This window comes from Scleropages formosus, chromosome 21 (assembly GCF_900964775.1).
Source record: "Scleropages formosus chromosome 21, fSclFor1.1, whole genome shotgun sequence".
NCBI classification, from domain to species: Eukaryota; Metazoa; Chordata; class Actinopteri; order Osteoglossiformes; family Osteoglossidae; genus Scleropages; species Scleropages formosus.
Window position 1 is genome coordinate 24,673,603 of NC_041826.1, and position 22,560 is coordinate 24,696,162.

The window sequence follows — 22,560 nt, forward strand, 5'->3', positions numbered from 1 at the left end:
TTGTCGGAGGACAATGAATGAATGAATGACTGACTGACTGACTGACTGACACACACACACACACACACACACCCCCTCTCCGGCGCCCCCCCTCGCGCCAACACAGTTATGTACAGGAAAACACGAGCACTTGATTCTGGGAGGGCTTTCGGACTCTGCGGATCTAATACCTCAGTGCCGTTTACTTGTTGTCTTACGTCATTTAAATTGAATTTCACGTAAAATGCATTACTGTGCTCTAATCGCCGTAAAGTTTACGTAACGCACCTGGAAATAAAATTACACGTCATGTTTGAAATCTGGCCGCTTGCGCCGCCTGCTGGCGACGTGTTGGTACTGCACCTTCGCGGATACAGTACAGTACAGTATAATACGATACAATGGAGTACAATATAGTACAGGACAGTACAATACAGTATACTGTCCACGTGCTGCGAGCTTCCACGTCCAGTCAAATTATGATGGTTTTTATTTGTGGTTAAATATGGCGTGGATTTGGGTGTTTACACCTAAAGTGTTTCGTCACGTCATCCCGTAGAGCTGATGAAACGCGCAAAAGGAAACGTAGCGCGGGAGGAGGAGGAAGAGAAGAAGGACGAGAAGTAGGAGGAGGAAGAGAATGGGGAGGAGAAGTGGGGGGGGGGGAGAGAAGGAGGAGGAGAAATAGGAGGAGGAGGAAGAGAAGAAGGACGAGAAGTAGAAGAAGGAAGAGAATGAGGAGGAGAAGTAGGAGGGGGAAGAGAAGGAGGAGGAGGAAGAGAAGAAGGAGAAGTAGGAGGGGGAAGAGAAGGAGGAGGAGGAAGAGAAGAAGGAGAAGTGGGGGGGGGAAGAGAAGGAGGAGGAGAAATAGGAGGAGGAGGGGGAAGAGAAGAAGGAGAAGTGAGAGGAGGAGAAGTGGGGGGGGAGAGAAGGAGGAGGAGAAATAGGAGGAGGAGGAAGAGAAGAAGGACGAGAAGTAGAAGGAGGAAGAGAATGGGGAGGAGAAGTAGGAGGAGGAAGAGAAGAAGGAGAAGTGGGGGGGGGGGGAAGAGAAGGAGGAGGAGAAATAGGAGGAGGAGGGGGAAGAGAAGAAGGAGAAGTGGGAGGAGGAGAAGTGGGGGGGGGAGAGAAGGAGGAGGAGAAATAGGAGGAGGAGGAAGAGAAGAAGGACGAGAAGTAGAAGGAGGAAGAGAATGGGGAGGAGAAGTAGGAGGGGGAAGAGAAGGAGGAGGAGAAATAGGAGGAGGAGGGGGAAGAGAAGGAAGAGGAGGAAGAGAAGAAGGAGAAGTGGGGGGGAAGAGAAGGAGGAGAAGTAGGAGGGGGAAGAGGAGGAGGAAGAGAAGAAGGAGGGGGAGGGGGAAGAGAAGGAGGAGAAGTAGGAGGGGGAAGAGGAGGAGGAAGAGAAGAAGGAGGGGGAAGAGAAGGAGAAGTAGGAGGGAGAAGAGAAGGAGGAGGAGAAATAGGAGGAGGAGGGGGAAGAGAAGTAGGAGGAGGAGGAAGAGAAGAAGGAGAAGTGGGGGGAGGAGGAGAAGGAGGAGGAGGAGGAAGAGAAGAAGGAGAAGTAGGAGGGGGAAGAGAAGGAGGAGGAGAAATAGGAGGAGGAGGGGGAAGAGAAGTAGGAGGAGGAGGAAGAGAAGAAGGGGAAGTGGGAGGAGGAGAAGTGGGGGGGGGAGAGGAGGAGGAGAAGGAGGAAGAGAAGGATGAAAAGGAGGAGGAGAAGTAGGAGGAGGAGAACTAAAAGGAAGAGAAGTAGAAGGAGGAGAAGGAGGATGAGGAGGAGAAGAAGTGGAAATGAGGGCATTAAAACCACACTGACTTCACAGTCCACAGGAGACTTGAAATCATAATGTAATTTGATGAAAAATATGGTTTTCCTCTTAGGACAATGCGATACTTTGTAAGTTCAAAGTGTTGCATTATATTGCCATCTTGTGGATAAATATACTGTATGTTTTTAAAAGTTGGCTATATGAAAATTGGGGTTGTAATAAAAACAAGTCCTTCCACTAGTATATATTTACAGTCATTCTTTTATCTGACACTTTTCTCCAAAGCAACTTACAATGTTAGCCTACTTACACTTCATACAGCTGGGTAATTTTACTGGAGTAATTTAGGGTAAGTATCTTACTCAAGGGTACTACAGCTGGAGGTGGGATTCAAGCCTGTCACCATGAGGTGTGAAGGCAGCAGCTTTTGCATATTTTTGTCATGAAAATGTAGAGATGCCTTTCAAAGTTCACCGTGAAGCAGTTTATTGGGTACTAATGTCACCTGTAACACTGTAGCTGCCCAGCGCATTACCGTGCACCCCCCACACCCCCACCCCCCGGGTCGAACCTTCGTCTCTCCCACAGCGGCGCTTCGGTGTCGGCCCGTGCGACATAAGCCGCTTGCCTTTGGACAATAAGTGTGTTTGCTGTGTTCGCTGTGTTCGCACTACTCTGCTTGCTCTGGTTACGTGTATGTGGGGTTCCACAGGGCTCCATTTCAGGACCTGCTCTCTCACTCACAACAAGAACATGAGAGTTTCCTACAGACACAGTTACAAGGTCATGAAAAAGCATTTTCCTTATTTCCTCTGTTATTGAATGTTTCTGACATTTTCAGGTCTTCAGCTAAAATCTCATATTAAAAAGTACCCGAGTAAACTTTTTTTGTACTTTGTTCAATGAATACATTGAATGAGGTATCCGGCGCACACTCGGTGGAAAAAGTAATCCCCTCCTTTTCAGATGAGTCACTTCAGATTATACTGTTATATACAATGAGTATATAATTTTTCTGCAAAACATAGGTTTCAAAAGTATAGGCACCCCGACAGTTAATGCTTGCTGAATGACCCCGACAAGGAGATCGGCACTGTGCCTCTTCCTGCAAGAGTGACCAGGTGGGAACACTTTTGGAGGGATCTTGGGCCGCTCCTTCGAGGTCTTTGACAGTCTCGGGTCTGGCTTTGCGGACTCTTAAGACGGCAGCTTTTCAAAAGGTATCAAACCCCTAGACAGACCATGACTGTCATTTCTCATTTATACTTCCAAGCAGAACGAACATGTGTTATCTGTTGGTCGCTGCTACTCCCTTTTTCTTTTATCAGTGGTGGCAGGGGAGTCATCGCCAACCCAAAATGCTTCATGTACATGGACTGTGTCCCAAGAACGATGGGATCTGCACCCTTTCACCTGGACAACACTACACAGGTCCTCAGTCTCCCCCGTAGGTGGTCCTGGAGGGGTTCTCAGACCCCCACAAGTTCTCCCCCTTTCTTTCTCTACAGATTGAAATTTTTTGTTTTCCTCTCCTCCACAGCAGGCTGGTCTACACTGTTAGCTATAACAGTGATTTTGGATCATTTGCACTAACCTTGCTCTGGACTCTGTTAAACTATTGAAAACAGTATTCTATTTAAAAAAAAAAATGAAATACCATATTTTTGCTGATCTAAAAAAAATTGCAACAGTAGTTCAAAGACTTGTTTGCAGCACTTTTTCCACATGGACCCATCTAACAGCTTAACAATACAAAGTTAATAATTAGGTGGCACAGCAAGTAGCCCTGGCTCCTCACCGCACCTGATCCCTGCTCCCTCTGTGTGGGGCTTGAACATTTACCTGGGGCTTGAACATTTACCTGGTGCTTGTGTGGGTTACCCCCCCCCCCCCCAGTCCAAACAGACGCATTTCAGGTGAACTGGTGATGATAAGTTGCCCTTATTGGGTGAATGACTTACTACCCTGCGATGGACAGGAATAGCACGGAGGGTGCAATAGGCTACCAGCATAGAATTAAATGTGACCTTTCTCAGAGCTCACAGAAGACATCCTGCATTGCTCCGCAGAAATAGGCAAGTTTATATGTTGTTAAACCGCAGGATTTGCTCACATTTTGCATGTTTTCACCATGATTTATCCTTTAGCTACAGAAATTCTCTGGCAAGGATGTTGCGCACAGCAGGTGGCGTACTGGTTAGAACTCAAGGGACTCGGCGAGGTTCAACCCCATCAGTGAAGTTGCAGTCACGGGGTAGAACCCATTCCCTGGAAGCAGAGACACAGCGATTCAGCAATTGACAGGACTGGAGCCAGTTTAAAAGAAGAAAATGTGTGTGGCTACAAACAAAGGAACTTAATGAACATGATAAGAAAAATGCACGCAAGGTGAAGCACGGTACAAAATAACACCGAGAACAGCTGTATAGGAGTAGTTTAATACAAGGAAACAATTATTTAACAAGATTAATATTCACTAGAAACATAACATTCATTTTACAATAAAAAAGGGTTTACAACAAAGCGTCCAAAAACATAAGGCAAGGGGGATGGGGAGCTCCATGTCTTACCTTTTCAATATAGAGTAACAATCACAAAGCTGTGGCAATATAACTTCTCTTTAATTACATAACCGTGGGAATAGATTCCTCTTAAGAATAAACTGCAATCACGACTGATCCCCGACAAAGCACGCAATAAATCTTGTCATACAAGACTAATAAAGGCACAAAACGGGACAGGATGCACATGGATTCGGCAGAAGCTATCTTACAACGGGATTTGCAGTACGTTTGTGGAGAAGCAACCACCCCCACCCAGGCGCAGTTTACCACACTGACGGAGAGAATGTGGAATTCGCCATGGCGCTGAGCCGCGTCAAGTGGAGCTGCTGCTCAAGGACAGAAATAAGAAATGGAGAGCAATCGGAGGTTTTCTAGCAACAGGATAGTGTCCTGAAATTATCAAGCCCCCCCCCTCCCCACATCCTCAGAAAAATGTGTAACTCAAATCCCTGGATTTTTTCGCTAAATAACCGTGTTTTCCATTTCAATTTAACTGAAAGCCTTTAACACTGAAACACCGACCCACCCTGTCAAAAGGAGAACAATCCATAATAAACTTTTTATAAAAATTTATAAAATCCTTAGCATAAATGTTCTTGTCAACTGACAAAAGGCATTTTTTTTTCCTTCTTGTGTCTACGTTGAAGTAATTCTTCAAGACATGTAGTCACACAACCCTTGGTTTCTGCAGAAGGAAACTGGCTATGAATTAAAAGACGACTCATCTTTACAAACTCAAAACTGCATTGAGGTTCAGTTGCCAGGTTCATAAGCAGGCAAGTTTCCTAGACTTGAGATTCTTTGCCTTTTTCTTCCTCCCCAAACCATCAGATTAGTTTCTCTTGAACCACATCTCATGTCCAATACAATCTTGTCATTGAATATTTAAAACAAACAAAAAGGTGTGTGGCGATGAGCGATGACAACCAATTTCATCTTGTGAAAGAAACTGAAAGGATGTGAATGGTGGGGTGCAGGGGTTCTGCGCTGGAAAAGAAGCTGACCTAAATGAAAGCACCCTAATTTCGGGAAACGTGGAGCGCAAAGGTAGAGGAACAAGACCCTGGGATTCCAGAGCGGAGCTCCCAGTAGTGTGGCACTTACATAGTCTTTGTATAGAAAGCTTTTAACAGTCATGCAAGGGGAGCTTATTGTCACAAGGCAGGACAAACTGACTCAGCACATGAGGGGAGGGGGTCCTGCCCTCAAGGACAGCAGAGGGGGCCAAGAAAGAAAGAGGAGGCAATGAGTGAGAAAGAGCGCGAGAGAGAGAGACGGGCAAACCAACTGCACTATTACATCCACAAGTACAAGTGCTCAAGGCAGCGGGAGACGTTTAGGGAAACGGTGGAGGCTTTCAAAGAAATGCAGAAACGGGCAGAGGAAGGTGCCTCAGCTTCCTCTCCCGAAAGCGACAGGAGCAAATACAAAGTGGAGCAAAGCGTCACTCCCTGTAGGAAAGAAGGCCGGTGAGCCATGACTACGCAAACCAGAGGAGAGAACAGCAGGCAGGTAGTGGCACAGAGCGAGAAGCAAGTTGGCACCGTGAGTGAAACCCTGGATTTTTAAAAGTCAACTCAATTTTGTCGTTACACAACAAACGCTGGGGCTTTTTCAAGTATGGGGGGGGAGGAGGAGGAGGAAAAAAAAAAAAAAAAAACCCACACACACACATATATATATTAAGATAAAAGTTTGGACTCTCCCATCTTAATGGGAAGTGAGCTTTGAGAAATAAAATTCAATAACGTGGATGAGTGCGAATGCTGAGAGAACTGCAGAGCCGTGGAGGACGCTGGCCTCCCTCCAGCCCCAAATCAGACTGATCTGACTGCATCGGGTCAAAAGCAATGTTGGGGAGGGCAGGTTAATCCGTCCCTTGGGACGCCTGCAGTAGTGCTGGGTAAAGGAAGAGGGGGTGGGGGGCACTTTGCAGCGACCAGCCGTAAGTGCACACTTCCCTTGGGCCGTTGTCCTCACATAGCACTGCTTCAAAAGTGACATCCCAACACTAAACTGGCCCCAATGTGCTTTTGCTGGAGAAAGGAAGTGGGCTTTGGAATGTCACTGTGGGGAAGAGGTGCAGAGTGTCCCAAGTGTTGGAGCCTGAAACAAGATCTCTGGTCATGATGGTGTTGACTTTTGTTCTGAATTAACTAACAACAGGTATCTGAGTTCAGAACTCTTTTGCCCCTCATAACTGACATCATTCCTGTTTGACGTGTGGCATCATGAGTGTGCTTCATTTATTTTTTTTTTTTCTTCTTTTTTTTAAAACCACTTGTACACCCATGTTCCTCTTGGGTAACAATACAAAAAAAAAGCACCTGGTTGTTCAGTTAACTTCTGATTCATTTTGTGTGAAGATTAATACCGGTGTCCTCACTCCCACAGAGCCAGTATCTGCAGCTCAGCCATCGCAAAGAAAATGACCTGCGCTGTGGCTCCCCGAGTTGCTTACAAAAGGGGAGCATGCATGGGGGGGATGAACAGGGAAAGACTGAGTTCCCAAGCAGGCGGACAGACAGGAGGGCAGCGATGGACAGCCGAGACGTGAACCAAAGCGTATCCGAAGGAGAAGAGCAGCGCAGCGCTGGCGTGGAGTCAGTCCTGGGCAGATCTGTTGGGTGAAGGCACAAGAGACAGGAACACAGTCCATTTAAGAGCAGCTTCAAAAACCACGTAAAAGGGCTGACAGTAACTGTCTGAAAGGTTTCCACAGGAAGAGGCTTCAATAGCAATAGGAAAAGTTGAGCAAATTTAAGAGTCCTGCCTCATCCCAATTCGGACACACAGAAAAAGGTAAATAAGGTGTCTACGCCGGGCTGGGACGCATTCAGTGTTCGCTGCTCAGTTCACAGGAAACAAAAGTGTCCTGCTGGATTTTAAAATTAGGCAAAAAATTCTAAACAAATTTTACATCATTTTATGCTACTGGGCTGCATCCAGTGTTTGAGAATCAGCACTGAAAACACCTCAAAGCTGTCCTGCAAGCAGAAGGGAACCTGCAGACACACTCCATGCAATTCAGATGTGCAAACTTTCATGCCTCACTGGCCCCCCAGCGGCTAGAGCCACTGCGGACTGGCTGCCGTGGTTTGGAGTAGACGGCCCACCTGCTGATTAGGTCCTGAATCCAGGCTGGAACCGCGCTGTCTCCTTGAAGATGAGCTCTTTTAGAGTCTCTTTGGGCAGGTCATCCAACTCCATGTCGAACTTGAAAGGAGCCTCAGCTACAGGCTGCCAGAAGAACGGAGACGAAAGGTGATTAATTTAGAGAGGGCACCAGCTAAAGTGTTGAAGATGCATACAGGTGACCACTTAATCTAAGGTTGAACCCTTCTGTTGAACCCTGGAGAAGGTCTTGTACTCATTTCAACACCACTGAGACACTTGTGATAAAAAACCACCCCCTCGCTCTCCAGACAACTGTTTTGTAAGCCAGCACTACTGATGCAACTGACAAAATCCAGCTGTCATCTCACAGCACCTGGGTGGTGCAAGAGAACGTGAGCATTGTGAGCATTTCCCTCTTCACAGCATAGTGGGCTCATGGGAAACAATTATAGTTTAAGTATTATACTTGAAGTGACAATAGAAATCTAAAGAACAGAAAAACATTTACATTAATTCATTTATCTGATGCTTTTCCCCAGTGACTTACAATGTTAAGCTACTTTACATTTATTTACCCATTTATACAGCTTGGTAATTTTATTGGAGCAAGTTTAGGGTAAGAACGTTGCTCAGGGGAACGACAGCTGGAGACGGGGGTCAAACCTGCCACCCTTGGTTTAGATGTAGCACCTCTAAACACTGTGCTACTGGCTGTCCCCTGTCCTTGAAGAGTAGCAGAAAAGTAGCAAGTTGTGAGCAGTTTAATTTGTGCTATGAAAAACTCATGTCTTCATATTTAAATCAAAGGAGAAATTTTATATCATTATGTGGCTAGCATATTACATTTTTAAAAAAAAGCTCAAGGAAGCTCTCCAAAACACACCCAAACAGAATATAGGTGTAGAACCACTGTAGTTCAACTTGAATCCACAGTGTTTACAGCTCCGGTTTGGTGTTTGAGTGTCAACATGACAAAAGGCTACAGTCTGGCCACAACAAATTCTCCACATGGAACCACTTGCTGAAAGGACAAAGAGCACCAGGTACAGCCAATTCCAAGCATCATTCAGCGAAGGAAAACCGTACAAGTGTGAACTTGAAGTGAAGGGAGGTTTTTTGTTTTGAAGACTCTGGATGTAAAACTGCAAGTGTGTCTTAAGTTTACTGTAGACTGTGCTTGTGGCTTCCTGTGTTCCATTTGCAGATTTGTCAGCTTCTTTGTGTTATTGTTTTTTGTTTACTGTATCTGGGGTCTGTGGGAAGGAAGAATTAAAAAATGACCAGTACTGCCTGGAGTATGACAGGGATAAACTGGTCAACAATCAGAACTGAACTGGAGGTTATGGTATAATATTGTTTCCTTTACTAGTTTTGAGATTTCATTTCAATGTAGTTTGAAGTTGATTAGAAGTTAAATAGCAATGGATGAGCAGTGTGGGTGAGAGAGTATGTGTGTACCCTACATAAATTCCTTATATTTGTTACTTCGAAACTCGATTTGATTGCATCTCCAAACAAAGTTTCAGTCCCAACTGTGTTCATAAGCTGAGGAGCCACCGTATTTGATAATTCCATAGGACTTTTTTTTTTTTTTTAAAACACATTTGAATTCAATTTTAAGGCTAATCAAAATAGCTAAATGAACTCCTCAGCCATGCAGAATCAATCAGATTTATTTGTCCAAGTGTGCGCACACACAGGGAATCTGGCTTTGGTTCTCAATGGCTCATTGTGTAGAGCAGACCCCAAAAAAAAAAAAAAAAAAAAAAAAAACACATATAAACATATATAATGGAGTAAGTAATGAGGGAGGGAATACATAAGAGGGAGGAAGTATTGCACAGACTAACAATGAGCTCTTCATGGACATAAACACTGTGGGGGAAAAACTTTTTTTGACACACTGATCTATAGCCCCTACTGGATGGGAGACTTTTTTTTTTTTTAAAAAAAAGCTGCGGCTCGGGTGAGGGCTCTGTCAGGATTTTCCCTGCCCATCTCCTGATTCTGGAAGAGTGCAGGTTGTGGAGACAGGACAGTCTGGACCCAATAACCTTTTCTGCAGACCTGACTATATGGTGCAGCCTGTTCTTTTCCTGTTTGGTTGCTGATCCAAATCAAGACTGTGTAGCCTGGTTGTAGCTGTCAGAATGTAAAGAATGTCCCTGCCTTATTTTCACCATAAGGGTGAGAAGGGGAAACATAAAGGAGTCAAACATACCTCATCCGTGGGGTCGTAATACTGCTCCAGATAGGGATGGGCTAGGGCCTCCTCCACTTCAATCCGCTTATGGGGGTTAAAGGTCAACATTTTGTCCAGCAAATCCAGAGCTATAAGATACAGAAAGGTCAGTCAGTGTAAATCAACACATCCTAAGAGCAAAGCAGCAGACAGTGTGCTGACCTGTATGTATACAGGACTATGGCTGCATAGAACTTAGAGAATCATCTGGCCATCTCTTCAACCTGCAACTATCCCTGAAATTCTGAACTAATGTCCAACTGCTTTAGAAAAGATTTTTTCTTTATCCCCAAAGTATAATGAACAGGGTAGTTTGATCAACTTGAGCAGGCACATGTAAATTCCAACTTTCTCAATACCTTAGGCTGTGCTTTCAAGCAATGCTTTGTTTACATGACTTTGCATACTGTCTTTTCTGATGATCTCTTATTCCATCCTCCCAGGCTAGCTGTGTGCTACTAACTTGTAAGTTACGTTACTTCATTTATCAGACACTTTCCTCCAAAGTGACTTCCAATGAACACTACGTAGGCATGTCAGTTCATACCTTATTCACCACAGTTACTGCGGTGGAAAGTGCATGCTAAGTAGCCATACCCCACGATACACCCATCTGGGTTATGAGAACTTGACGCAACAAGTAATTTCATTTAATACCCCTACCAGGGCTTATGGGGTGTTTCTTTGCATTTGCAAGGACCAGATTTGAATTTCATGGGCCCAACAACTGAGGGGTGGAAGACCAGAGGTACTCAGCAATCTTCTTTGCAGGTACATGGTGTGGTGAGGTGCTCCACCTCCATCAGCCCTCGTTTGCTAAGCTCCACCTGCTATGATCTCAGTGACCATGCCCGTTTGGACTGTCCAACCCAGGTCAGCTTGTTCAGTGAGTATAAATTAATTGGCATTGCTTTCATTGACCTTTTGCCTTTAGTGGCCTTGTTTGCATTAAAAGTTAAACTAAAAACAAACCTTGAGTATCTCGCAGCTTCTGTTACTCTGGAACCCCCCGTAGAGCCCCACTAGGAACTGAACTGTAACGGGTGGCCAGTTTTAGTTTGTGTGTTCAAGAGCAACTGTGTGTCTTGAGAGAAAGAATTTTGTAAATAAATTCATGGATTGAAACAAAAAACATTCATGGGTGTAATACAGCCATTTGGTTTTTCCAATTCAACTGTTCTGCATGCACTAGACATTTTGTGTGTGTGTGGGAAGTGAGAATCAGCCTTGTGGTATTAGCCCTACACAAGGATTGAAGTTCCTCAGCTTTCAGGACAATTATTTCTTTTATCCTCCACGGATCCACCTGCCTGCTGCCTTGCGTTTTAATAAACTCTGCATTACGGCAAAAAACTCCCAAACGTCTATTTTCTCCATCAATGCCTGTCACTACAATGTGTGTGTGTGTGTGTCCATGATGTGTTCGCTGTATAACAGCTACTAAAGAGCTGAACAGGAGACAGTCACACAGTACTATAGAATAATAAAAAGGAAAGTGCCTTGAACTAAGATAACTAACATTACCACTAAAACTTTCATGGGATCTCAGTATTTCAGCATAAATGGGTGTTGGGGCTCAGGAACACAATTTTTACCACTAGTACTAGAAGCAACATCTTTGCTTTACGAGAGTTCACTTTATTGGTGTTCCACTAACAAATAACATCTGTAAAGCAGGGGGACACTAAGAGCTAATGAAACATGTCATAACATGTCTTCATGCCCTAAATGTTACTCCAAGAGAAAAAGTAACCAAGTTGAAAGCTGTGCAATGCACTCTGTGAGAAAAGCACACAGTAAGACAAAATGACACACCAACTTCATGAACAAAGAGAGAGGATAACAGGAAAGAGCTGAAGCAGGTAAGCTCACCTTTGGGATCGGCGTTGGGGAAGAGCCGGTTCCAGGGCACCTTACACCGCAGCGGCAGGGAGAGCAGGTAGTTCCGTGCTTTTAGGTTGAATATGCAGTTGAGGTCCTCCTGAGAGGGAGAGCCCAGAATGCCTGCAGAGAAAGAGTCACTCAAAAAGGTTGTTGACCTTCAGCACATCTCTTGGAAGAATTTTCTCTGCTCTGCTGAGGTTGACACAGAGTTCAGACTGCAAAGTGCAGGACAAACTCTGGTACCATTTTTGTGTGACAGAGCCCGGCCACCAACAGTCAAATGGATCTTGTCAGACAACCTTCGTGTGCAGCACGTTGGTCACACGGGTGACCACAAACAAGTTAAGCAGGCATGGTGAAGTGGAAAAGGCAGGGGCAATCCTGCTGCTAATGTGGAGAGGAGCACTGGAGGCCCAAAACACAGGCAATTCAATAAATGGTAATAAAGGAACAGATTTTTACAGGGACTGTCATTAAGGAGACATCTATTTAGAGCTTCGTAGGTGTGGAGCCCAGTTCCTGAGAAGTTAAACTCATGTGAAACACACATACTGGTGCTGAATGCTGTTATATCTTAATACCATCCAAACTGCAGAGTATTTTGGGAAAAACATGAAGAACTTTTGCTAGTGCATAATCATCATTGCTGATGGAAGAAAGTGGTTGTCATTTTAAACTCTGATCTGATAGGGCATACAGGATGCAAAAAGCAAGAGCAGGCAGAGCATTTCAAAGACCCAAATGCTGATAGTCCACCTTTTACACTATTGTCTTTATAACCTGTTAGCATGTACACCTTCAGAAAGCAATAATTTAACACATGCAGCCGTCTCGAGGCACCTGAACTCAAAGCAAGCTGTACACCCATTACAGCAGTCATGCCAGTACTTAACATGCCAAAACAGTGCTGAGCAACCCTCGGAGGAATTACAGTAACCACGCTATTGTCACAAGCCACCTTTTGTCCGTAACAGGGTACGCTGATGAACAACAGACACGTGCAAAAGGAAGAGCAGCGCAAACACACCGACAGCTCTACAGTACTTTGATTTCACTGTAACCTTTGGCATGTCTTTCCCACACTGAAAAATGTCCAAAGAAAAAGAACATTTACCCAAAATGTGATTCAGCTGGTCCAGGTAGTGCTTCCCAGGAAAAATAGGCCGGTTGGACAGCATCTCAGCCAGGATGCAGCCCACAGACCAAATATCAATGGATTTGGTGTAGCCCTGAAACCACAAAGCACGTTGCTATGACAACTCATTTGCTGTTGGACAGAACCTGCATGTCGAGGAAGAAAAGCACTAGTCACAAACGATTCAAACACTGCTGGTTTCTTCAGTGGGAACGAAAGCACAACAGTTATGATTTATTCCTGGTGCTTTACCTACCTGTGCTTTGCACTGAACGCACCTCAGAGAAATGAGCCTCACAAGGAGCACTGGCCTAATTGCCGGGTCACACTGTGGTCATTAAAGCTGATGGAAACCAAATGGTTGTGCAGCAGCCCTTGGCTGGATGAGTCCTTATTTCCCTTTCCTCACTAATTACACAGAAAGAGAAAAGAGCTCCGTATCACAGAGCCGTAATTACTTCTGAAACAGTGGGTCACTAAACGGCTTCTCAGCGGTTAAGGCAGCGATGGAGGAAACGGCTACAATCAGCTGACACCCCCCTTCCCAATTCGCAGGTGTTCCACAGCAGAACGTCCACTGGTAATGGCAAAAAAAACTTGGAACAATATCCATGTTTTCAGTAGAATTAAATCACTACAGACAGAAAAACAAAAATTGACAACTATACAAAGAGACGCTACACAAAAAAGTACAATAATATGGGTGACAGAGGTGGCTAGAGATGATGAGGGAATGATCCCCTTAATGGAACCGTCTGACCCACAAGTCAATTAAGAGCGAATTCCCGAGATTGCAAACGCTCGCGTACGAAGCCGGAGAGGCAGAGCGCTGCACAACACGAGCACAGAACTGAAGCGGCAAACAGTGCAGCCAGTGCAGTTCAGGGAACACAGCACACCAAGGAGCATTTGTCACCTGGGTCACTTTCTGCATTCTGTTCACTGTTCAGCAAACACTGGTGTTCTGAATAACAGTGAGGAAAATGCAACGTGGCCTCCAGTGACTCAGCAAATCGATCGATCGACTGACTGATTTCTAGTGAAGTGACATCGCTGACTAACATGTGCCAAGGGATACAAAATTCCCCAGAGCCGTGGTCTCCATCATACCCCTCCCTGCCCAATCAGAGAACTGATCACAAAAGCCAGCTGCTGCGCCTCTACTGCCCCACATGAACCCCCCCAGGCTGCTAAGGACTGAGGACTTCAAAGTTTTAATCTAAGTCATATTTAAGTGATTGTTCTACTGCTGCTGTTTTTGACGGGTGCCACACAAAGTTTCATTGCATTGCATACACTGACAAAAGTACCTTAAAATGTTAGTCATCACACTGACTTGAAGATTCTAAACGTGCAGGGATTAAGCATTTATCACCAACTCGCACAGATCACAGGAAAGCCACAGTGTGTCCAGTCCTCACATGGATGGATACGATTTGCTTAAGCGCTTCTCACCATGTTTCACCTGTACGCGTTATTGTTCTCACACTCTGCAATGGATGGCCATCATACGCAGGCACTCACCTTGGAGTTAAGCATGATCTCGGGTGCACGGTACCAGCGTGTGGCAACGTACTCTGTGAGGAAGCCGGTGTGGTCGTGGTCAGGATCCGCCACACGGGCCAGGCCAAAATCACAGATCTACGTGGTGACAGATTGAGCCATATTGCCAATGTCCAGCGCAGTTTACACCATAAACGGGAAAACGTTACCTTTGTTCAACATGCCATCGACTCCGTTTCAGCCTCAAGTGTACAATACATTGAAGTGTTCAAGAGCAAACCAACTTCTTTAAAATTACTTTTTATAGGGTGAACCCATGGAAAGCAGAGAGTGAACCGTGTTCAAAAAGCCCACCTTGAGATCACAGGTAGTGTTGAGCAGCAAGTTGGAGGGCTTGAGATCACGGTGCAGCACATTGGCTGAGTGGATGTATTTGAGGCCTCTCAGTATCTGGTAGAGGAAGTAGCAGATGTGGTCGTTGCTCAGGTGTTGCGTCTTCAGGAGTTTGTAGAGGTCAGTCTCCATGAGGTCCTGGACGATGTAGCTAATAGCAGCAACATTGAGGAAAAAAGTAGGGAAACCTACCACACAGACCAGATGAGATGCAGTGCCATGGCCAAGCACACTGCTTACACATTGAATTTTTGAGTCTAGCAAGTCAAAAGTTGGTATGCTCAGTCAAGAAGAGTCCGTTTTAAAATAATTTAAAAATATACATACATATATATATATATATATATATATATATATATATATATATATATATATATATATATTCTTGAAAAGGCAACGTACTTTGGGACTGGATTAACTGTTTCCATCTTGTGCCAATAAGATGAAAGACACTGCATGTTTATGAAATGAGTTCAACAGATGTATGTATGTATGTATGGATGGATGGATGAGTGAGTGAGTGAGTGAGTGTGACCCATTGTAAGTAGTGTATCTAGCAGTGTAAGTCACCGCGATGAATAAGGTGTGTGGGCTGATAACACTACATAGTTCATTGGAAGTCGTTTTGGAGAAAAGCGTCTGATAAATGGAGTAAACATATGCAATGTGGGCCCACCACCTGCAAGGTCCAGCATGGGGATCGGGTGCAATGTATACCTGGCGGTGGGAAGGGGCGGGGTGGCACATTGCGTCACGGCCCCTTGGACGAAAACTGGCTCTTGGTACGTGGAATGTTACCCCACTTGGGGAGGAGGAGCCAGAACTGGTGCGGGAGGTTGAGAAATACCAACTAGATATAGTTGGGCTCACCTCCACCCACAGTGTTGGCTCTGGAACCAAACTCCTTGATAAGGGGTGGTCCCTCTCCTACTCAGGAGTTGCACGAGGTGAGAGGCGCCGGGCGGGTGTGAGGATACTCACAAGCCCTCAGCTGGCTGCCATACAGTTGGAGTTTGCCCCGGTGGACGAGAGGGTCGCCTTAATGCGACTTAGGGTTGCAGAGAGGAAAACTGACTTGTGTGTGCTTATGCACCAAACAACAATTCAGAGTATTCGGCCTTCTTGGAGAAGGAGGGAGGGGTTCTGGACAGGGCCCCACCTACAGACTCCATAGTCCTGCTGGGGGACTTCAAAGCTCACGTTGGCAATGACTGGGAAATCTGGAGAGGGGGTGATTGGGAAGAACAGCTTGCCCGATTTAAACCCAAAGGGTTAAATGTTATTGGACTTCTGTGCTAGCCATGGTTTGTCCATAACAAACACCATGTTCGAACACAAGGATGCTCATAAGTGTACTTGGTACCAGAGCTCCTTAGGCCAAAGGTCAATGATTTCTTTTGACTTGAGGCCACATGTTCTGGACACTTGGGTGAAGAGAGGTGGTGAGTTGGATCAGATGGCGGGGAAAACTGATGGACAGACCCAGTAGGCCCAGGCGTTTAATGAGGGTGTGCTGGGAACGACTGTCAGAGGACCCTGTCCGGAATGATTTTAACTCGCACCTCTGGGAGAGGTTCTCCCATGTCCCGGAGGAGGTAGGGGACATGGAGTCTGAATGGACCCTGTTCAAAACCTCCATTGTGGAAGCAGCCAGGCACAGCTGTGGCCAAAAGCTTGTTGGTGCCAGCCAGGGCGGCAACCCGAGAACCCGCTCCGCTGGTGGACACCGGTGATGAGGGAAGCCGTCAAGCTGAAGGAGGAGGCCTTTAGGGCCTGGTTGGCTCTGGGGACTCCTGACTCAGCAGACAGGTACCGGCAGGCGAAAAAGGCAGCAGCGGCTGCAGAAGCAAAATCCCAGGCATAGGAGGAGTTTGGAGAGGCCATGGAAAACGACTATCAGTTGGCTTCAAAGAGGTTCTGGAGAACCATCCGGCAGCTCAGAAGGGATCGGAGGGGTTTCGCTCAGGCTGTGTTTAGCAGGAGTGGAGAAACTCTGACCTCTGATGAGGACATTGTCGGGAGGTGGAAGAAGCACTTTGAAGAACTCAAACCCGAGTGATATGCCTCCCTTACAGGAGTCAGGGCCAGAGGCTTTCAGAGTCCATTTCCCTGGTGGAAGTCACTGAGGTAGTTGGTAAGCTCCACAGTGGCAAAGCACCGGGGGTGGATGGGATCCGCCCGGAAATGCTTAAGGCCCTGGATGTTGCAGGGCTGTCATGGTTGACACGCCTCTGCAATGTTGCATGGACCTCGGAGACAGTGCCCTTGGATTTGCAAACTGGGGTGGTGGTCCCTATGTTTAAGAAAGGGGACTGGAGAGTGCGTGCTAACTATCGGGGCATCACACTTATCAGCCTCCCTGGGAAAGTCTATGCCGGGGTGCTGGAGAGGAGGCTCTGGCTGATTGTTCCTCTTCAATCCGAGGTTTAACTATGTGGATTCTGCCCTGGCCGTGGAACAGTGGACCAGCTTTTTAATCCTCTCACAGATCATTGAAGGGACATGGGAATTTGCCAATCCAGTCTACACGCGTTTTGTGGACTTGGAGAAGGCCTATGACCGTGTTCCCCGGGAAATTCTGTGGGAGGTGCTTCGGGAGTATGGGGTACCGGGGCCACTACTGCGGGCCATTCGGTCCTTGTACATACGGAGCGAAAGCTGTGCCCGCATACTCGACATTAAGTCGAGCCCGTTCAGTGTGGGTGTTGGACTCCGCCAAGGTTGTGCCTTGTCTCCAGTCCTGTTTGTGGTTTTCATGGACAGGATATCAAGGCGCAGTGGAGGTCAGGAGGGCATTCTGTGTGGGAGTCCGAAGGTGACGTCTCTGCTTTTTGCAGATGATGATGTCCTTTTGGCACAGTTACATGGCTGCCTCCAACATGCACTGGAACGGTTTGCAGCCGAGTGTGAAGCGGTGGGGATGAGGATAAGCACCTCAAAGTCTGAGTCCATGGTTCTCTCACGGAAAAGGATAGTATGCCCCCTCCAGGTAAGGGGAGAGTTTTTGCTCCCGGTGGAGGAGTTCAAGTATCTTGGGGTCTTGTTCACGAGTGACAGAAGGGAGCGCGAGATCGGCCACAGACTGGGAGCAGCGGCAGCAGTAATGCGGTCGCTGTACCGGACTGTAGTGGTGAAGGGGGAGCTGAGTCATAAGGTGAAGCTCTGCATTTACCGGCTGATCTACGTCCCTACCCTCACCTATGGTCATCAACTTTGGGTGATGACCAAAAGAATAAGATTGTGGATACAAGCGGCCGAAATGAGTTTTGTTCGCAGGGTGCTGGGACTCACTCTCCGCGACAGGGCAAGGAGTTCGGGCATCCAGGAGGCACTCAAAGTAGAGCCGCTACTCCTTCACATTGAGAGGAGCCAGTTGAGGTGGTTCAGGCATCTGATAAGGATGCTCCCTGGGCGCTTCCCTTTGGAGGTATACCGGGCACGACCAACTGAGACGAGGCCCCAAGGTCGGCCCAAAAGCCGCTGGAGGGATTATATCTCAGTTGGCCTGGGAACGGCTGGGGATCCCCCAGGCTGAGCTGGAGGAAGTTGCGGGGGACAAGGGCGGCTGGGCCTCTCTGCTCTCCCTACTGCCACTGCGACCCTTTTAGGACAAGCGGGACAGAAGATGGATGGATGGTACACAGATATCATTATGAAAATAATATTGTACAATTTGCTCAGGAGTTGTGAAGAGTATCTGACTAACTGTATATCAGCGCTGAGCTGTGTCCCATTCGCGTACCACGTATAAGAACTTCTCACTAAAATGAGATGTGAGCAAGTATACACACACGTTCCAACTAACAGGAATTTATTAAAATCAAAATGAAAACGACAGGAATGACTTTCTAAAGTGATGGTTAATATGACATGAATTTAAGTAAATAAGAATTATGGCGAGAAAAAGCCTAAGATACCTGTCCTTTGAAATGGAGCGTGTGGCTTATGTGTACAGTTATGAACGTTGGCTGCTAGCGGGGTGGGGGGATTGGGTGAGCAGAACTTTGAAAGGATACACATCTTTCATCTGGTCAATAGAGGGGGGGCGGATGATGTCATTGATGCCAATGATGTTCTCGTGTTTGAAGCGCAGCAGGATCTTAATCTCTCTCAGGGTGCGCTGGCAGTAGGTCTGGTGCTCAAAGGGGCTGATCTTCTTGATGGCCACACGGACCTTGTTTTCCCGATCATAAGCAGAGCTGGCGACAGGAGGCAGGAAAAAAAAGATAAACATTATCGCTCTTACATTTCTCAGTGCTCTGCTGATGGGCTGGTACAAGTTGGGCTGGACATTTTCTCAAGGACCCTGTGCCTACTAAGGATGTCACTTAAACTAATTTAGTACAGAGTGCCAGGTTAGGCTCCGGTTCACCACAACTCCACTTGGGACAAGTGGTTTCAGACTGTGTGTGTGACAATAGGAAATGTATTCGCACTGCAAGTTAAAACGTGTCAGAAACCAAGTAATCAAACATTGGTTGTATCCGTACCTTGATCTAAACCCAACTGCATTACCAGTAACCTTCTAGAGTCATCTTCTACAATGCAGATGAAGGCACATGGCAAACAAATGTTGGACAGTTTTGGTTCCTTTCTTTCAAGGACAGTGAAACCATTACAGAATGCCAACAAAAAAAGAAAAAAAAAAATGCAGAAATGCTGTATAACATCTTCTACAATGTCTAGCAAGTGAAAGTGAGGATACATATGGTGCAGATTTAGAAAAGTGAAAATAGTGCAGCATGACAATACTGTACTGTGTATCACTATATATTACTGTATTCCATATTACTTTATCAGTACTATAGATTAGCATAATGTTAATGCGTGAAATTGTGAAAAATATAACTTATTATACAATGTAGCATTTAGGTATTCAAACTGTTTATATTAACTTATGGTTTATATAATGCAACAAAGGGGGGCTTGGAGCTTACAAAGACGTCAGAACAGAAGCCCATCAAAGCAGAGGACGACCTCTACAGTATTTTACAGGTTTCATCGCCAATTTTTATGGAAAAAAATTCTACCTTTTATTCCCCAAAGGTGTAAAGATAACAGGAAGCTTTAAGACAATAATAGAAGTGTGCTACTCGATGTAAGTCACCGCTTTACCTGAAACACGTCTGGATTGTGGGGAGATCTCTGAAGGGCCCCACACACACACACACACACACACACACACACACACACACACACGGCCATTGCACCGAACTAAAGGGAGAGCTGTCGGAGCGGGAGGCGAGGCTCGGAGCTCAGTGCCCCCACACTGAGAGCAGCTGCTGGTGTCAAACAGGCTCCAAAAGCAGCCACATGGAGACGCGCAGGCTGTTGTGGGGCCGAATACGGGCAGCACGGTGGCACAGCAAGTAGCGCTCTTGTCTCACAGCGCCTGGGTGGTGCGAGAGAACGTGGGTTCGATCCCCGCTCAGTCTGTGTGAAGTTCGCATGTTCTCCCTGTGTCTGCGTGGGTTTCCTCCGGTTTTCTCCCACAGTCCACAGACATGCTGTTCAGGTTCCCCCATAGGGTGCGAGTGTCACGGAGTGAGTGTGTTTCACTGATGCATAGATGAGTAACCCCTTGGAGGTAGTGTTTCTAGCAGTGTAGTCACCTTGCTGAATAAGGTGTGGGGGCTATAAACACTACATAATATCCGTTGTAAGTCGCTTTGGACAAAAGCGTCTGCTAAGTGAATAAATGTAAACACTGAGCAAGCCCTTCTCTCACACACACACACACACACACACACACACACACACACACAGCAGGGGGCTGACAGTCTGCTCCATCACACTGACACACACTGTGCCCTTCTAGAGGCTTGGAGGCACCGGAACGCAGCGCAGAGCATTTCCAGGAGCCAGGGAAAGGAGCACGTGCTGAGCTAAACACTGAGCAGGAGACAAATTTGAGGAAGTTTAGAGCCATGGACAGGGCGGTACAGCCACGTTCATTTCAAAACCCTCTTTGCGCGAGGATGGGGCAAACACTGATTGAGGCTCGTTGTGAAACGTCTTCAGCTCCACTTTGTGCCATTCTTTACACTGGAGTGCAGAACACCTGCGGTTTAGCAACATGTTGCTTAACCGCTCTTTACTGTGCAACTGCAGCGATGCTCAGACACGCCCCCTGCTGGCCTGGCAGGACTCGCTCTCCCTACTGTTGCCAACCCTTCCTATCAAGCTGCCCCGTTGCTCCACACCATGTTTTGAGCGGTGTGGCCAAGGCACCGAAGCGAGGGCGAGGTGCCCCGTGTAGCGACAGAGCAGGGCCGCAGCGGCACAAACATACGCACCGACACCCAGTTTGTAGTGAACAAAGCACAGAAGTCACCCAGCTGAGCAGTCTGTCACACCAAAAAAAAAAAAAAAGGAGCACACATGAGCATAAATCTTGCTAGCTGGAATTTCAAGATGACCACACTGCAGGAATTTACCTCGAGATGTTACTCTTCACGTACGTTAATATGTACAGAGCGCACATTACAATGCCGGGGTGACGCCACGTGATGTACTTTCACAGAGCTTAACGGAGGAAGTGGTGCTGCCTAACAGTTGCTAAGCAGTCACTGGTTCATCACTATCAGCCGTTTGCTTCGCCATCGGTTCAAAATTTAAGCTCTGGCCATTGCTGAAAAAACCCTTAATCTCTCCAATCAAGAACACTAGCGCCTCAACACAAACTGTCAAATTATCAATTTCTCTCCCCGCAGATACATTTTCTCATCCATCTGCAAGATGAGTGTGCTGAGAAATAACCGGCATTTACCTTCCAAGCCAATAGGCCCGGATCAATCCTTTACGAAACTACTCCTGTAATGCAACATAAATGTTTACATGCATCTCAAGTATTAAAAAAAAATTACTAGGAAGGTGATCAGGAATCGTCGATATTCTGATAGTTTTATGCAGCTACTAATGTGAACAATGGTTCATATGGTGGAAACTAATGCACTTAAATGACACGTCTGTATCTAAGTGTCTCTTTCTGCTCATGCAACGAACACGTTTGTATTTTCTATGAAATGTTCGTCACTTCGGAGAAAAGCACCTTACAAACAAACACATGTATACGTAAACTGCTCCACACTGCAAGGTGAGGCGGCCAGGATCCTCTCAGCAACACGGACACTCAGCTGAGGTTAGGAGCACCATAAGGTGAAGGGTTCGCAGCGCCTACGGCCTGATTTTGAGGTGCAGTCCCCCACCCTCCCCCAAAGAGCCACGAGGTGGACCAGGCCAGACCTCCCTCCAAGTTCTACTTGTGCTTATGCAACGCCAAGCCGCAGCTCTCGAAATAGACAGAGCTGCCAGAGCTCCTACAGTAGGCGTTTTGTCAGCGTAACCGTAGAGCAGTGCTCTGGGTGCACAGCGTATTCCTGCTAATGTCAGTACTTGGCGCGAGTGGCACGAAGGGGTCCACTACAGACAACACAGAATAAAGCACAGCAGAGCAGCGCAAACTCACACCACATGCCACCAACAGTGCGTGCGCGCACGCACGCGGGCTCTGCAGAGTTTGAACATACAAGTGAAGCTATTTACACACTTAATCCATGCAGCCAAGGTGCTTCAACAGGAGAAACATGGGTGATGAAGTGTGCAACGGAAATAAGAAGCCAATGCTAACCATGTGGTGTAAAAACAAGACACAAACGGGCTACATTTTCGGGGGTGTAAATAGGAGAATAAAGCCATGACATCACACTACACTGAGGCCTCCTTTGCCATGGTAACCACAACCCTGACTGGGGTATCGTAGGAGTGGTTACATAACACTACACTGCAAACTGTGAAAATAGTCACACACAGAGGCACAAAAAAATTAAGACCAAGCTATGTCAAATCACAAAAAAAGGAAAAAAGCAACAATGCAACAGTTCATAGGCAGCATTTATGAAGCCATACATAAGGTTTATACAAGAAGCAGCCCTCACTTGCAGCGTTTCTTTAAAGGGAATTTTGGAACCTCAA

At 46.4% G+C, this 22,560-nt stretch overlaps 1 protein-coding gene across 2 annotated transcripts in view; it reads right to left on the reverse strand.

Annotated features, from left to right (window-relative positions):
• Positions 1–4,170: 4,170 nt before the first annotated feature.
• mapk1 (mitogen-activated protein kinase 1) overlaps positions 4,171–22,560 on the reverse strand; it is a 29,237-nt gene continuing 10,847 nt past the window's right edge. For both annotated transcript variants that reach the window (XM_029247554.1, XM_029247553.1), the window contains 8 exons: positions 18,603–18,785; positions 14,548–14,737; positions 14,215–14,331; positions 12,670–12,784; positions 11,544–11,675; positions 9,651–9,760; positions 7,429–7,552; positions 4,171–6,932 (listed from right to left, as the gene is read on the reverse strand). In XM_029247554.1, coding sequence (XP_029103387.1) covers positions 7,436–7,552; positions 9,651–9,760; positions 11,544–11,675; positions 12,670–12,784; positions 14,215–14,331; positions 14,548–14,737; positions 18,603–18,785 — 964 coding nt within the window. In that variant the 3' untranslated portion in view covers positions 4,171–6,932; positions 7,429–7,435. The remainder of the gene's footprint in view (positions 6,933–7,428; positions 7,553–9,650; positions 9,761–11,543; positions 11,676–12,669; positions 12,785–14,214; positions 14,332–14,547; positions 14,738–18,602; positions 18,786–22,560) is intronic.